This window comes from Odocoileus virginianus, chromosome 26 (genome assembly GCF_023699985.2).
Source record: "Odocoileus virginianus isolate 20LAN1187 ecotype Illinois chromosome 26, Ovbor_1.2, whole genome shotgun sequence".
NCBI lineage: Eukaryota > Metazoa > Chordata > Mammalia > Artiodactyla > Cervidae > Odocoileus > Odocoileus virginianus.
This window is the reverse complement of record NC_069699.1, coordinates 19579201-19593649: the sequence shown is the minus strand read 5'-3', so window position 1 is coordinate 19593649 and position 14449 is coordinate 19579201. Positions and strand designations below refer to the sequence as shown.

The 14449-nt window shown below is 40.0% G+C and overlaps 1 protein-coding gene across 5 annotated transcripts in view; it reads right to left on the bottom strand.

The window, feature by feature from the left end:
- Nucleotides 1-14449, bottom strand: part of SUMF1 (sulfatase modifying factor 1) — an 86038-nt gene that overhangs the window by 70638 nt on the left and 951 nt on the right. For all 5 annotated transcript variants that reach the window (XM_020887056.2, XM_020887057.2, XM_070455633.1 and 2 more), the window contains exons 2-3: nucleotides 3447-3620; nucleotides 160-234 (exon numbers count right to left, since the gene is read on the bottom strand). In XM_020887056.2, coding sequence (XP_020742715.2) covers nucleotides 160-234; nucleotides 3447-3620 — 249 coding nt within the window. The remainder of the gene's footprint in view (nucleotides 1-159; nucleotides 235-3446; nucleotides 3621-14449) is intronic.

The window sequence follows — 14449 nt, the reverse complement described above, 5'->3', positions numbered from 1 at the left end:
TGGTGTCCTGGTCCAGAGGGCTGTCCTAGGGGAAAATCTATGGCAGGAAAATGGTGAGGTATCTGGGGGAAGGGGAAGGGCTTGTAGTTTGGATTTTTCACCCAAGCCGTTTCTAATGAGCAGTAGAGAAATATGAGAGCCTGTTAAAACATTACTTACTGCCTGCTGGATGTCAGACTTCACCTGCTCACTCAACATGCCTTCAAATACAAAGGAGTCACCAAACTTCTCAGCCTGAAGGAAAGAAGGGAAATAAAAATCCAGAAAAGTTTGCAGTAACACATTTCACAAGCGCCATTTTCTGCGTACACTACTTGAGTGGTTCTTCTTGTCCAAATGAACTTAATTTTATCATGTGATCTCCCAAAGGATTCAGAAATGACATTAAAGCATCTGGCTTCCTATTAAAACAGGTTAGTGTCACTTACAGAGCCCATTTTCATTTTAGGCTCATGTAGCTGATAAGGATGCAGACTGGAACAGATTAGCTTTTGAGCCTGTGATTGTTTCTGTTGATGGAAACACATCTCCCCAAGTATTATAAATGACTTTGGAAAATAACAGGATTCTTTACGTATCAGATCACATATCAACTTTTTCCTTTGTTCTACTCCTGGAATCTAGCTAAAAGAAGCAAATGGCACTGTTTGCTGATATTCTGACACAGTCTAGCTCTACTAAGAATTCTAGCTCCATTCTAGCACCACTAAGGCGTCTGCTGTGCTGATAAATCTCAAGTGGTCAACTTGAACACTGGGCAGAAATCTGTATTTTAATCATTTTTATTTAATGCTACTGTCTCAAGTCTGTATGTACTTGGTTTTCTTTGCTGCATGTGGCCCCAATCAGCAAATATGCAAAGTAGCCTCTTGGTTTCCATGATTCTACTTTTCCGGTTTTCTTCCTCCTACGGATTCTTCCTACTCATCTCCTGAAATACCTGGCTCTCCTTCCAGCCCCTAAAACACTGTTGCTCCCTGGTGTTCTACCCTGCTTCTCTGATCTTCTTCCTCTATTCCAGTGGCTCTTGGGCCCTGTGCAGTTGAGATCAGCCGGCAAACTTGTTGCCTCTACACATTACTGCTCCCCAAGCCCAGAGCTTCTGATTCTGGAGGTCTGGGGTGAGGCAAAGGAACCTGCACGTAAGAACAGCTACGCTGGTGATTCTAATATAGGTGGTCTAAGAGATCCCACTTGAGAGGCACGGACCTGCTGCTGGACAAACTCTGGCGATTTCATCATTTTAACCACTGCCAGCACTTCAAATGATGCTCAGATCTCTACCTGCGTACATATCCTCTCCTCACTAGATGAGAGTAACTGCCTACTACATTCCTGGATTTCAGGCCTTATAAGCGCCTCAAATTCTTCTTCCTGATTCGAGCTCATCAACTTTTATGCATCCCAGTTCTTCTTCCTGTATTTCCTTGTGGCATCACCATGTCTAAAAACCCAGACCATACCCTCATTCAACAACACTGATCAAAGACCTACCAGATGCCTGCCTTTGGGCTACATGACAGAGATACAAGGTCAATATTACATGGGCATGGACTCTGATCTTAGAGCACTTATATATGGAGCACTTTTAACAAAAGTCAAGTTGAAAAAAGAAAGGAAGAAAATAAGTACAACTTTATTTGACATTGTAAATTGGAGAGTCTTGAGAAAAGTCTCCTTTTGACAGTGGGCAGAGGAAGCCTCCCTGAGGAAAATGAGATGACTCGAGAAGGAGAAGGAGACAGCCATAAAAAAGGGGGAAAGGCAGGAAATTCCATGCAGGGGAAAGCATGGGCTGTGCCCCAAAGATGGGAAAGTGTCCAGTTTGCAAGGAACAGAAACAAGAACAGCAGGATCAGAATGTGATGAGCAATGGAAATGTGATACAAAATGAAGCTGGAGAAATGGAAAAAAACAAAAACAAAAACAAACAACTGTAAAGTGCCATGAAAATATGGAGTATTTTATCCAAAGCGGGGCTTTAACCCTTTTCGTTCCCTAGGCCCTTTTGGCAGTCGGGCGAAGCTTAAGAACCTCCTTCTCAGAATAAAATGTTTAAGTGTATAAAACAAAATCAACACAATTACAAAGAAAGTGAGTTATATCAAAATAGTCACAAAAGAAATGTGAGCTATAGTAATATATACAGGTGTGTGTCTATAGGTACATATCTGTCTTTTTTAATTTTTTAATATATTAAATAAGATCTAGTGGCAGGTCTCATAATTATCATTTCTAAGGTAGAAATGAATACAAGTAAGATCTTTAAGATTAAGATCTCTATGATAAGAATAATGTGACACAAAGTGTCTGTGATTTCTGCTGAGGACAAAGTCACAGGCATTGGTGCCATTTCTATACCACATTGTCTACTTCCTAACTAAAGGACATGCTCAATTTCAGTTAAAGAAATCCAGATGTAGTATTCCGTCATCCATGCTCCTCGATGCCCTAAATTCTACTCATTCTGTCTAATCTCGATGGAGAACCCTAGTCTACGGGAAACTTCCTGCTGTAGAAGCCATCTTCTAACTTCAGCAGACTATTGAGGAACTTGATCTGAGAGTATTCTCATGAAACAAAAAGAACAGAAACTTCTCACTAGGAATGGGGACAAAGAGGCAATCACTCTGTATATTTTAGGAAATGCCAAAGAAATGCAAAACCAAATTTGGAAGTTGTCTTGCTTTCAGTATTCACTCTGAATTTTTTTTTTTTTTTTTTTTTGTAATAAAAAAGATGTTCTACCCTGAAACAAAAGCAAAAACAAGGCAGGGACTCCAGACACTGAAGGCAAGGGGAGAATCTTTTGGTAAGAAAAATGGGAAACCTACATATGTATGACAAGGATATCTGAGACACTCAGAAGCTTCCATCATCTAGAAAGCCTCCTTCTTCCTAGGACCACTGAGGACAAACATCCACTTTCAGAACATCGCTCTGTGATTCAGCAACCACAGCAAATGCTGGAATTGCCAAAGGAAACCTTGTGTGTCATCAGGCACTGGAATAAAACCATAAAAATGAAAAGTTGCACTTCTTCATCTATCACTTATGAATTATGCCATGCTTCCGAAACAGATGAACTATAATTTTTTGAGAGGGAAGGGTGGCCTTACTTCACATGATGTTATCTCAAAAAGCCCGAGTGGACAGTGGCACTCTTTGGCATGTTACAGCACTGACGCACTCGAGCGTCAAGGTTAAAAAGACAGGTGCTGGGGTCCCACCGGCAAGGCATGAACCCCAGCCTCACCACTAACCAGCTATGGGACTCAGGGCAAGCTGCTTTGATAATCCCGTTTACCATCTGAAAAGTAACCTGCCTTGCTGGGTTTCTATGAAAACAAAAATTAGATGAAACATATATAAAGTGCTCAGCACTGGGAACACAGTAGAAAGTGGTCAACTGGTGAAGTCCTTCCTCCCCATTCCAATCCCGTTACCTCTGTCAAATAGCCAGTTGAGTTCACAAACTTCTCAAATTCAGCATTACTGACTTCATAGGCATCCATGTAAAAGGCATCAATAGCAACTCTCCTCGCAGGTGCTTCCCCATCCTGCTTTATCTGAGGATCATCTGTGCCCATTGTAAACACTCCGGCAGGGATGGGGACCATCTGCAGCGAAAGGGGAAACATGGGAAGTCAGGCCACTGAAGCCAGAGGGAACCTGGGTCACGTGTAAAGTGCCCGCACCCAGTGAGCGAACCCCCGCCACAGGGCCACTGAGAAATGAATAAGATGACTCCATACCCCAGCGGACGGCTAGTCACAGAAAGAAGTGAAGATTCTTTAAGACAGTAATTTATTTAGGAAAAACTCTTCACAATATATATCTGCACACACACACACAAATAAATAAATGAAACATAAAAAGGGCTTCCCTGGTGGTCCAGTGGCTAAGATTCTGTGCTCCCAATGCAGGGAGGGGCAGGGTTCAATACCTGGTCAGGGAACTAGATCCCACATACTGCAACTAGGAAGTGGCGCAGCCAAATAAATAAAAAGTTTTTTTTAAAAAAAGGAAAATATATCTGTACACACCATGGAAGCAGGTTTAAGACCAAAAGTCACCAAGCTCCTAATGACTGGAGGTCAGAGGCACAGAGAATATTCCCCTTCTTTATACATCCAAAGGAAATGGCAGCCCACTCCAGTACTCTTGCCTGGAAAATCCCAAGGATGGAGAAGACTGGTAGGCTACAATCCATGGGGTTGCAAAGAGTCAAACACATCTGAGTGACTTCACTTCACTTCACTTCATACATCTCTGCATTTTCCTCCTTTACTATATTCTTATTCCTTTTAAACTATTTTAAAAAGCAAATATAAAAATGCCACATATAATATCTTTTAAAACCAACTCAGTCAGTCGAGGTTGCCAATGATAATGGAAAAGACCTAAATCACTCAAATGGAAAATCTAAAACATTTACTAAAGGACCATGTCTTGTCCTTTTTTAATAGCTTATCAAAACTCTAAGTTCAGTACTTTGTTTCTATCTATAAGACAGCATATTAAAAAGCAGAGACATTACTTTGCTGACAAAGATCCACATAGTTAAAGCTATGGTTTTTCCAGTAGTCATGTATAGATGTGAGAGTTGGACCGTAAAGAAGGCTGAGCACTGAAGAAATGACGCTTTTGAATTGGGGTGCTGGAGAATACTCTTGAGAGTCCCTTGGACTGCAAGGAGATCAAACCAGTCAATCCTAAAGGATATCAGTCCTGAATATTCATTGGAAGAATTGATGCTGAAGCTGAAGCTCCAATACTTTGGCCACCTGATGCAAAGAGCTGGCTCACTGGAAAAGAACCTGATGCTGGGAAAGACTGAAGGCAGGAGGAGAAGGGGGGAACAGAGGATGACATAGTTGGATGGCATCACTGACTCAATGGACATGAGTTTGAGCAAACTCCGGGAGATAGTGAAGGACAGAGAAGCCTGGCGTGCTGTAGTCCACGGGGTCTCAAAGAGTCAGACGTGACTTAGTGACTGAACAACTCTTTTACATAAATTCTAAACACCGAGAGGGCAGCAACTGAGGCTACCTGTTCACATGCTGCCCTAGCACTAAACTTAAGATCTGAGGATCACACCTAAAATTGTCAGTTCATAAACACAGGTCAGCATCATTGGGGAAATGTAGACCAAATCTACAATGAGATTCCACTTCATACCCACCAGCACAGCTGTAACCAGAAACATGGATAAGAACAAGTGTTGACAAGGATGCAGGAAAACTGCAATCCTCCAGTTGCTGGCAGAAATGTAAAGTAACACTGCTGCTTTAGAAAACAATGTCAGTTCTTCAAAAAGCTACATAAAAAGTTAACACATGATCATGAAATTCCACTTCTAGGATTATACCCAAGATAAAAGAATACATATACCCATGAAAAAACCGGTACAATAATGTGCAAAGCAGCATTATTCATAATACCCCAAAAGCGGAAACAACCCAAATATTCATTTGTCCACTGATGAACAGATAACATGTCACACATCCACAAAATAGAAATCAGCCATAAAAAGAAACGAAGTACCACACAGGTGAACCTTGAGAACATGATGCTAAATGAAAGAATCCACTCACAAAAGGCTGTATATAGTAGATTCCATTTACACAAAACGCCCAGAGCTGAAGCCAAAGAGACAGGAAGTAGATTAGTGATTGCCAGAGGCTGCAGGGAGGTGGGCAGAGGGAATAAGTGCTAATGAGTATGGGGTTTCTTTTCAGGGTGATGAAATGTCCTAGAATTAGTGATGATACTTTTTGAAACTTTGTGTCTACACTAAAACAAACACTGAATTGTAAACTTTCAAAGGGAGAGTTTTATGACATGTCATTTGTATCTCAATTTCTAAACAGCAACACAATCATACATATCAGAAGTACACTCTGCAGACACAGTGTCTTACATGCTAATCATTTGAGTGAAAAAGCAATTCACTCACTTCTCAGCAGATTAGGGCTTGTCAGATCTCTGATCTAGAAAACAAAAATTCAACTTGAGGAAAAGAAAAAAAGAAACTAAAGAGTAATAGCTAGTAGGAATAAAAACAGAAAATGTGGCTTAGCAATAAGAGCCGAAGAGTTCGAAAAACAAGATCAGAAGTAACAGAAAGTAATGATTTAATCATGGTTTCCTACTCTCTATTTCCACTCTCTTTACTGGTGGTTGCTTTCAATTTTGTGCATGTATTTCCCAATGAAAATGGAGCTGCTTTCATCTATGACATAAGTAATAAATGTTTAAATGTCCAATGTATTATTATTAAGAAGTCATCCCTGACCTCGCCCATCCACTAATCCCAACAGTAAAGCAATCAGTCAGTTTTACTGGGTCTCCTAAATATATATCCCTTTCATCTCTCCCCTTTTCTGTTTCTCAATAAATGCAGTAGCCTCACAATTGGCTCCTTTGCCTCCAGCTTCATACTTTCACATTTCTCCTAGCTCCTCTCTAAGCCATCAACCCTCCACTCAAACCATTCATACAACAAATATCCAAGCCCCTATTGAACCTTCCAAAATATCTGTCTTCTGGATCCAACACAATTTATTGAAGCTCTACTTGGAACAGAAAAAGGTTGGAAACAATCTAAATATTCTTCAGTATTGGAATGATTAACTAAGTTGTGGGCCACCCATAAAATGGAAAATTAAGCAGCCACAAGAAAAGAAAAAGAAGGAAAATTGAGGGAGAAAGAAGACAGTTTTAATATATAGATATGGAGAGATCTCACCAGGATAAAGGGATAAGGAATGGAGAGGACAATGGCCAATTCATGTTGATGTATGTCAAAAACCATCACAATATTGCAAAGTAATTATCCTCCAATTAAAATAAATAATTTTTTTTTTTAAAAAAAGAAAGCATGGTATATTATCATTTGTGTGAAAAGGAGGTGAGGGGAGAATATAGATTCACACTTTCTTTTTGTATTTGCTTACATTTGCAGAATACTGCTCTGAGAAGATGATTCAAGAAACTCATGCAGTGCTTGTCGGAGGGCAAGGTTATTATGTAAGTGGAAAATTTTCACCATACACCCTTCTAGACAATTATTTTTCAGTTTTAAAATCATGCAATGTACTCTCTATTCAAAAAAAAAACGTATAGTGTCAATTTGATTATGCCATTTTCCTACTTAAATTCTTTAGGGTTCTCCATCACCTTTCAGAGTTAAATAAAATATCGAAGCATCAGAGCCCATCTCTCTCACCCTGGACTCTATTTGCACTTCATCTCTCTGTAAATGACATCCATGTTCAAGGATCATCTCCTACAGAAAGCCTTTCCTGCCTGCATTTCCGTCTGCTGGCTCGGCATACACTCCTCTTTAGGGGTCCTTTGTTAAATACCATTCTATCCCAACACCTGCCCTTGATCCCAGGCTCCTTGGGGAACAGAAATAAATTTTTGATTTCTCTATCCCCAGCTCCTAGTATGGTGTATAATTCAAGGAAGGATGGAAGGGAGGAAGGAAGAGGGGGAGAAAGAAACTTCATTGACTGAACAGATGATTTCACAAATACAATGAAAAATGTATCATTTGAATTATTCCTAATTATAAAAATTCTCCTTCTTCTATAACACCATCCCAGACATGGATAGCGTGTCTGCATCACAGTGAAACCTGCTGAATAGACTCTGCTCAGAGACTGAGCTAGGTTCACACATTATTCTCATCATTTGTCAAGCGTCTGGGACACAGATCCCTTAGTCCTGAGATGAGAAGTCAGAATGTTAAGCAGCTCTGCAAAGAAGTAGAAAAATAGAAGCCTGTAGATGAAAGCTTAAAATGATTATTAAAATGATCTAATAGAAGGTTTCATGTCTGATAAAGAACTTACAGGAAAAAAATAAAAGCTTTCCAGCAGCAGACAAGGAGGTCCTTTTCTAAGAACAGTTGTTCATACCTTCCTACAAACACAAGGTCCACAGGAAGCTGTGGGCTTTGTTGTAGCGAATGAAGTTTTATGATTATCTCAGTTTCTCATCCCACTCTCCCTCCAGGTGAGTACCAACAACGTGAACACAATCACGACTTCCACTGTGGACTCCTGGACTGGTTCCCCCAACCCCCTTTTTCATTGACTGTCAGAGATAACCCACACCGAAGAAGCCAAGTTTCCACTCTGGAGGCGATAGACAAAAATAGCCCATAAAGCTTTCACTGTATTGTAATTCCCAAATTACACTAGTGAAGTGAAATCTCAGTCCTGCAAATGTAAGGTGCTGTTCCATTGAAACCCGGAGCATTAGGTCTCACAGTCGTAAGCCAAATACAAAGAACCACTTTCACCACGTTTTCATAAAGGTCCAGGTTCAAACAGTCCACTCCTCCTCGGCAGTAAGCTCAAACCCCGCTGCCGCCGCAGTTTCTGCTACTGCCAAGCCAAAAGCACACGTGAAGTCAAAGTGACCCTTTTACCAACAGGACTGTATTCGGCTACACACTCTGGCCAGGTGCAGTGAACATCTATTATTTTTGCTCACTTGGCACCTGTTCCTTCCTGTTCTTCTAAGAGCAAGTGACATCTCTCTGAAAACCACTTCTTCAGCTGAGAGTATGACGCGGGGTGGGCGGGGGAGCTGGATGACTGCTCCACGTCCCGTGACTCAGGTCTGATGATTTTCATCACCACATTCTTTTGACCGCAGGGATACAACTAGAGACAGACACACGACCCAATCACAGTTAATCTCAGAACTTTTGCTGGTGCTATGAGGGAAAGAAACCTCTCTCTCCCAGGTTTGTTTGTTTGTTTTAATCAGTAGAAAGGATGCTGAAGCTGAAACTCCAATACTTTGGCCACCAGATACAAAGAACTGACTCATCTGAAAAGACCCTAATGGTGGGAAAGATTGAAGGCGGGAGGAGAAGGGGACGACAGAGGATGAGATGGTTGGATGGCATCACTGACTCAATGGATATGAGTTTGAGTAAATTCCAGGAGTTGGTGATGGACAGGGAGGCCTGGCATGCTGTAGTCCATGGGGTTGCAAAGGGCTGAACACGACTGAGTGACTGAACTAAACTGAACTGAACTGAGAAGGGATACTACCCAAAAGTGAAGCCAACACAGAAGAAAGAGCTGTCAAGAGAGAGCCAGAAGGAGAGACCTGGAGATGCTGCCTGCGGTCCTGGATCCAGCTGTGTCTCGGGCCACAGCTGCACTTGAACTTCCCAGTCGTGAGAGCCCCTCCCCCAGTTTTTTATCACTCTTGAGAGTCCCCTGGACAGCAAGGAGATCAAAACAGTCAAGTCTAATGGAAATCAACCTTGAATATTCATTGGAAGGACTGATGCTGAAGATGAAGCTCCAGTATTTTGGTCACCTGAAGCAAAGAGCAAACTCACTGGAAAAGACATTGATGCTGGGAAAGACGGACGGCAGAAGGGAGTGGCAGAGGATGTGATGGTTGGATGGCATCACCGATTCAATGGACATGACTTTGAGCAAACTCCAGGAGATGGTGAAGGACAGGGAAACCTGGCATGACAGGGAAGCCTGACATGAGTTTCAGCAAATGGTGAAGGATAGGGAAACCTGGCACAACTTAGCGACTGAACAATAACAAGAAGCTAGTTTTAAGAATCTTTTCTTTCACTTGCCTCTGTGGGTTGTTTGTTTTTTTTTTAAACAGAGAAAGTGAGCTATATTTAAATATTATAACAGTTACCTTGTATGCTGCTGGCATACTCATATTCACAGCTTATAAAGTAAAAAACTTAAACTTTTAAAGTCAGCTCTGAAATAGATGCATTTTCATCAATACATTCACTAGTTAGGTCTGGTCTTCTGAAACGAGGTAAGTCAAATAATTGAAATTAGTTGTTAGAGAACAAACTCAGTATGTCAGCAGCAAATTTCAGTTAAAGTATCCTGGAAACCAACGTTCCCATAATCGCAGTACAAAGTATGGGTTTTTGTTTTATACACAAATACGAAATTAACTTGTATGCAACTCTTCTGTGTAGCACTCTCCTTTTTCCCTTTTTCCTCTTCTCAAACCTAAGCAAAAAGCTAAAAGCTCTTGGAGGAAGCTGCCTGGTTCTTCCCACAAAGTGCTTCCTTAACTATCTATGTAGGATTATCTACCTCCATCACCCTCTCACTCTCCTGCCACTAATTGCAGATGGAATACCAAAGTCCCTTCAAGCCCTGTGAGTTTATGATTCTATTCGGCCTCAGCTGTTAGGTCTGTAAACTGGGGAATAATACCTCACAGGATCTTTGGGAGGATGAGATACAGCAAAATGACTGCTTGCCAAAGGTTTCTTTAAAAAGTATCTGATGCCCTTTATTCCCTTGGCAGTTTCTCAATATTGTAGCCAGTAACAACCAAAACGTAAGATCATTCCAGAAATTGTTATACCATGCTTAAATGTGTAAAGCACTTGGAGAATACAGAGATTAAAGTAGGATTAAAAAATTGCTTCCCATGTGGAATGAGACATCAAACAATTACACAAATAACACTACTTTAAAGAAAATATAGATGTTTCCCTCAAACAACTACAAAGTACTTGAGAACACAGAGGATAAAAACTCTACTTCTTCCTGGAGGCAAGGGGTCAGAGAGATGGCATTCAATCACGCCTTGAACCTGGGTCAGCATTACCCTATCAAACCATTCTCAGACAGCAAATCAACTGACTTCACCTATACAAACAGAGATGGCACATCCAATTTTATCATCTCATTATCCTCAATGCCACATCAAACTGTTGTAAAAGATACATGGAAATTAAAATATTTTGATACCTTTTTATAAAATACTCAGCAGTGTAAAAACACTGTTAGACAAGCTTTCTCAAAGAGCACTGTATATTTTGTTAACCAGAAGGAACTTAAGTAAAATTTGAAAGAATCTCTAGTGTTTCCCAGACAATTCTTGCTGCTTCACCTTTCTAGTGAAACTAAATTCCTTGAGAGTAAAGCCCAGTGCTATTTACTTGTGTACCTCATCTTGCCAAGTGCTCATTAAATTAAAGTTTAAAAAAAAAAACCTCACACCTAAAAGAGGTGTTACATAAAATAGGGTGAAAATGTCACCCCCAGAAACCTTAAATTACTTACATTTCCTAGAATACACCAATGCATTTGTACAATGATTTGTCTGTACCCATGCTATTCTCCTCCTTGCAAGGTCCTTCAAGCTGCCCCACCATCCCCAACTGCTGAAAATGTTTCTTCCAAAGCCTAGTTTAATGCAGCTTTTTCTTTGAGCACCTCCTGACTTGTCCAGGAAGAAAGAATCCTTTCTTCCTCTCCAACTGCTTTGTACATACTCCTCCTAGAGCACAGTCACGATAGAAAAATGATGCTTGCATGTACTCGTGAATCTGTGTGTGTGAGAGAGAGAGAGAGAGAGAAGAAAGAAAGACCTATCAACAAGTAAATGCCTTCAGGTAGGGCATAAGTCTTTCTTTTCTTTATGCCCATTACACAGGACACAGTCTTACATGTGTGTCAAATAAAACTTTGTTGAATTAAACTAAATAACAAAAAACCAGATTCAATACGACCTCAATCAAAATCCCGGCAGGTTATTTGATCGGTATCAATAATACAATACTCAAGTTTATAGGTAGAGGCAAAAGACCTAGAAGAACCAACACAATATTGATGAGAAAAACAAAGTTAGAGGAAAGATATTATGCAACTTCAAGACATACTATAAAACTACAGTAACCAAGACATGCACTGGTTAAAGAACATACAACTAGATTAATGAAATTGCAGCGAGAGATCAGAAATAGACCTCCATAAACACAAGCAAATTATCTTTGACAAAGGAGCAAAAGCAATACAACAGACCGACAGCAGTCTTTTCAACAAATGTTGGTACAACTGGACATTCACATGGAAACAAACAAACAAAAAATCTAAACACAGACCACTCATCAAAAGACAACTGTCAAGGAATTGTGAAGACAAGCAACAGACTGGCAGAAAATATTTGCTGATGACACATCTAACAAAGGACTGTTATCCAAAATAAACCACCTTTAAAACTCAACAATAAGAAAACAACCCGATAAAAAAATGCCGGGACCTTAACAGAAACCTCACCAAAGAAGATGTACAGGTAGCAAAGATGCTCAGCATGTCAACCAAAAAATGCAAATTAAAACAAGATACCATTAGAACACATCTTAGAACAGCCAAAATCAGAAACACTGACAACGCCAAATGCTGACAAGGGTGTGGAGCAACAGGAACTCCCATACACTGCAGAATGCACAATGGTACAGACACTTTAGAAGGCAGTTTGGCAGTTTCTTACAAAACTAAACATACTCTTGCTATATGTCGTCATATAAACATCTTCACCCAGATGTTTATAGCAGCTTTATTCATAATTGTCAAAACTCAGAAGGAAGCAAGATGCCCCTCAGTTAAGTGGATGCATAAACTGTGGTACATCCAGACAATGCATCATTATTCAGCACTAAAAATAAATGAGCTATCAATCTATGAAAAGGCATGCAGGAAACTTAAATGCATATCCCTAAGTGAAAGAAGTCCATCTGAAAATGCTATATATCATATGATTCCAAATATAAGATATTACAGAAAAGGCAAAACTTAAGGAGACAGTAAAAAGATAGTGGTTGCCAGTGGGGAGGAAGACGGATGAATAGGCAGAGCACAGATGATTTTAAGGGCAATAAAAATATTCTGCATGATACTATAGTGATGAATATATGTCACTGTACATTCGTCTAAACCTATAAAACGTTCAACACAAAGAGAGAACCCTAAAATAAATTACAGTTGATTGCTGAATAATACAGGTATGAACTGCGAGGGTACAGTTATATGTGTTTTTTTCCCCCAAAAGATACATACTTCAGTACTGTCATACATGATCTGAAGTTTGTGGAATCCTGGAATGCAGAACCACAGATATGGAGGTCCAACTATAAAGTTATACAAGGATTTCTGATTGCACAAGGAGCCAGTGTCCCTAACCTATATGTTTTTAAAGGTCAAGTGTATAGACTTTGGGTGATTATGATATATCAGTGTAGGTTTATCAGTTGTAACAAACGTATCACTCTAGTGGAGGATGTTGATAATGGGAGAGGCTATGCATGTTTTGAGGCAGGAAATACATGGGAAATCTCTTTACCTTCCTCTCAATTTTGCTCTGAACCTAAAACTGCTCAAAAATAAAAATCCTTTTTCTAAAAGAAAAAAGAAAATTAAGAGGAAAAAGAGTTATCACTAGGACCATGTATCTCTCCCATAATACTGGACTTCCAAAATTCAGAATAAATCGGTAAGTGTCAGAATGAGACTAAAGTCATTTCCATATAAACTAAAACATTGGAAACCAAGGAAAATAGAGAGACAAAGAATAACCTCCTAAGAAGTCCTTTGTCTTGATAAGAAGTCCATTTCATGTTCAAGAATTAAGTTTAGGAGTCCTTCAAGGCTTGTGAGCTGTGTTCTCAACAATTGTTAAACATTATAGAAACTGATTGGAAGTGAAAATGAACATAAAATAAATGCATGTAAATAAAATATAATTAATTTAATTAATGTTTAAAGTGAATGCAAAATATGGCCAAAGATGACCCATACAATATTCAATCTGGACATGAAACCACTCTAAAGGGCTGAAAAAACAGCATATCTTAAAAATGTAATTCAAAATATACCTACATCCTATTTTGGGATCAATCAAACATTGGAGCTTTTAAAATGAGGAATGTCCAGTACTGGCCAGAAGGTCCTTGGTAAAAGTTTGACACAGACCAGTGTACATGCAAATAAGACAGCAACCCTGTTACAAAGCAGAGTAACAGATGGCTTTCTCACAGAAGGAGGGACAGACTATCAATCACCATTCAAGTTAGAGGAATATGGCCAACACACACTGTAATTGTAACCAAAGCTCCTTACCACACAAAAGATAAATGCTAATAATTCAGGTCATCCTTTGAGGAACAACAAAAATTTAAATGTCAATAATTACAACACAGGATGGAGAAACAAAGAGAAGTCCAGTTACCAACCTCCTAACACTCTATACAGAGTCACAAGATTATGGCCCTGACCCCCATCACTCTCACAAGCTAGTTGGGGTGAGACACCAGCAGTCAAGTATCCTTAGTATTGGTTATACCAGAGTAAACAGATACTACTGTGTCAGCATATGGAAATAGTGAAGGGGCAGAAAGGAAAGAGATTAGGTAAGGTCTGCAGGAGGCTTTCTCAGGCGGCTCAGTGGTAAAGAATCTGCCTGCCAGTGAAGGAGAGCCCGGTCCCATCCCTGAGTTGGGAAGATCCCCTGGAGAAGGAACTGGAAACCCACTCTAGTATTCTTGCCTGGGAAATCCCACAGACAGAGAAGTCTGGCAAGCTACAGTTCACAGCGTTACAAGAGTTGGACACGACTTAACAACTCAACAACAACA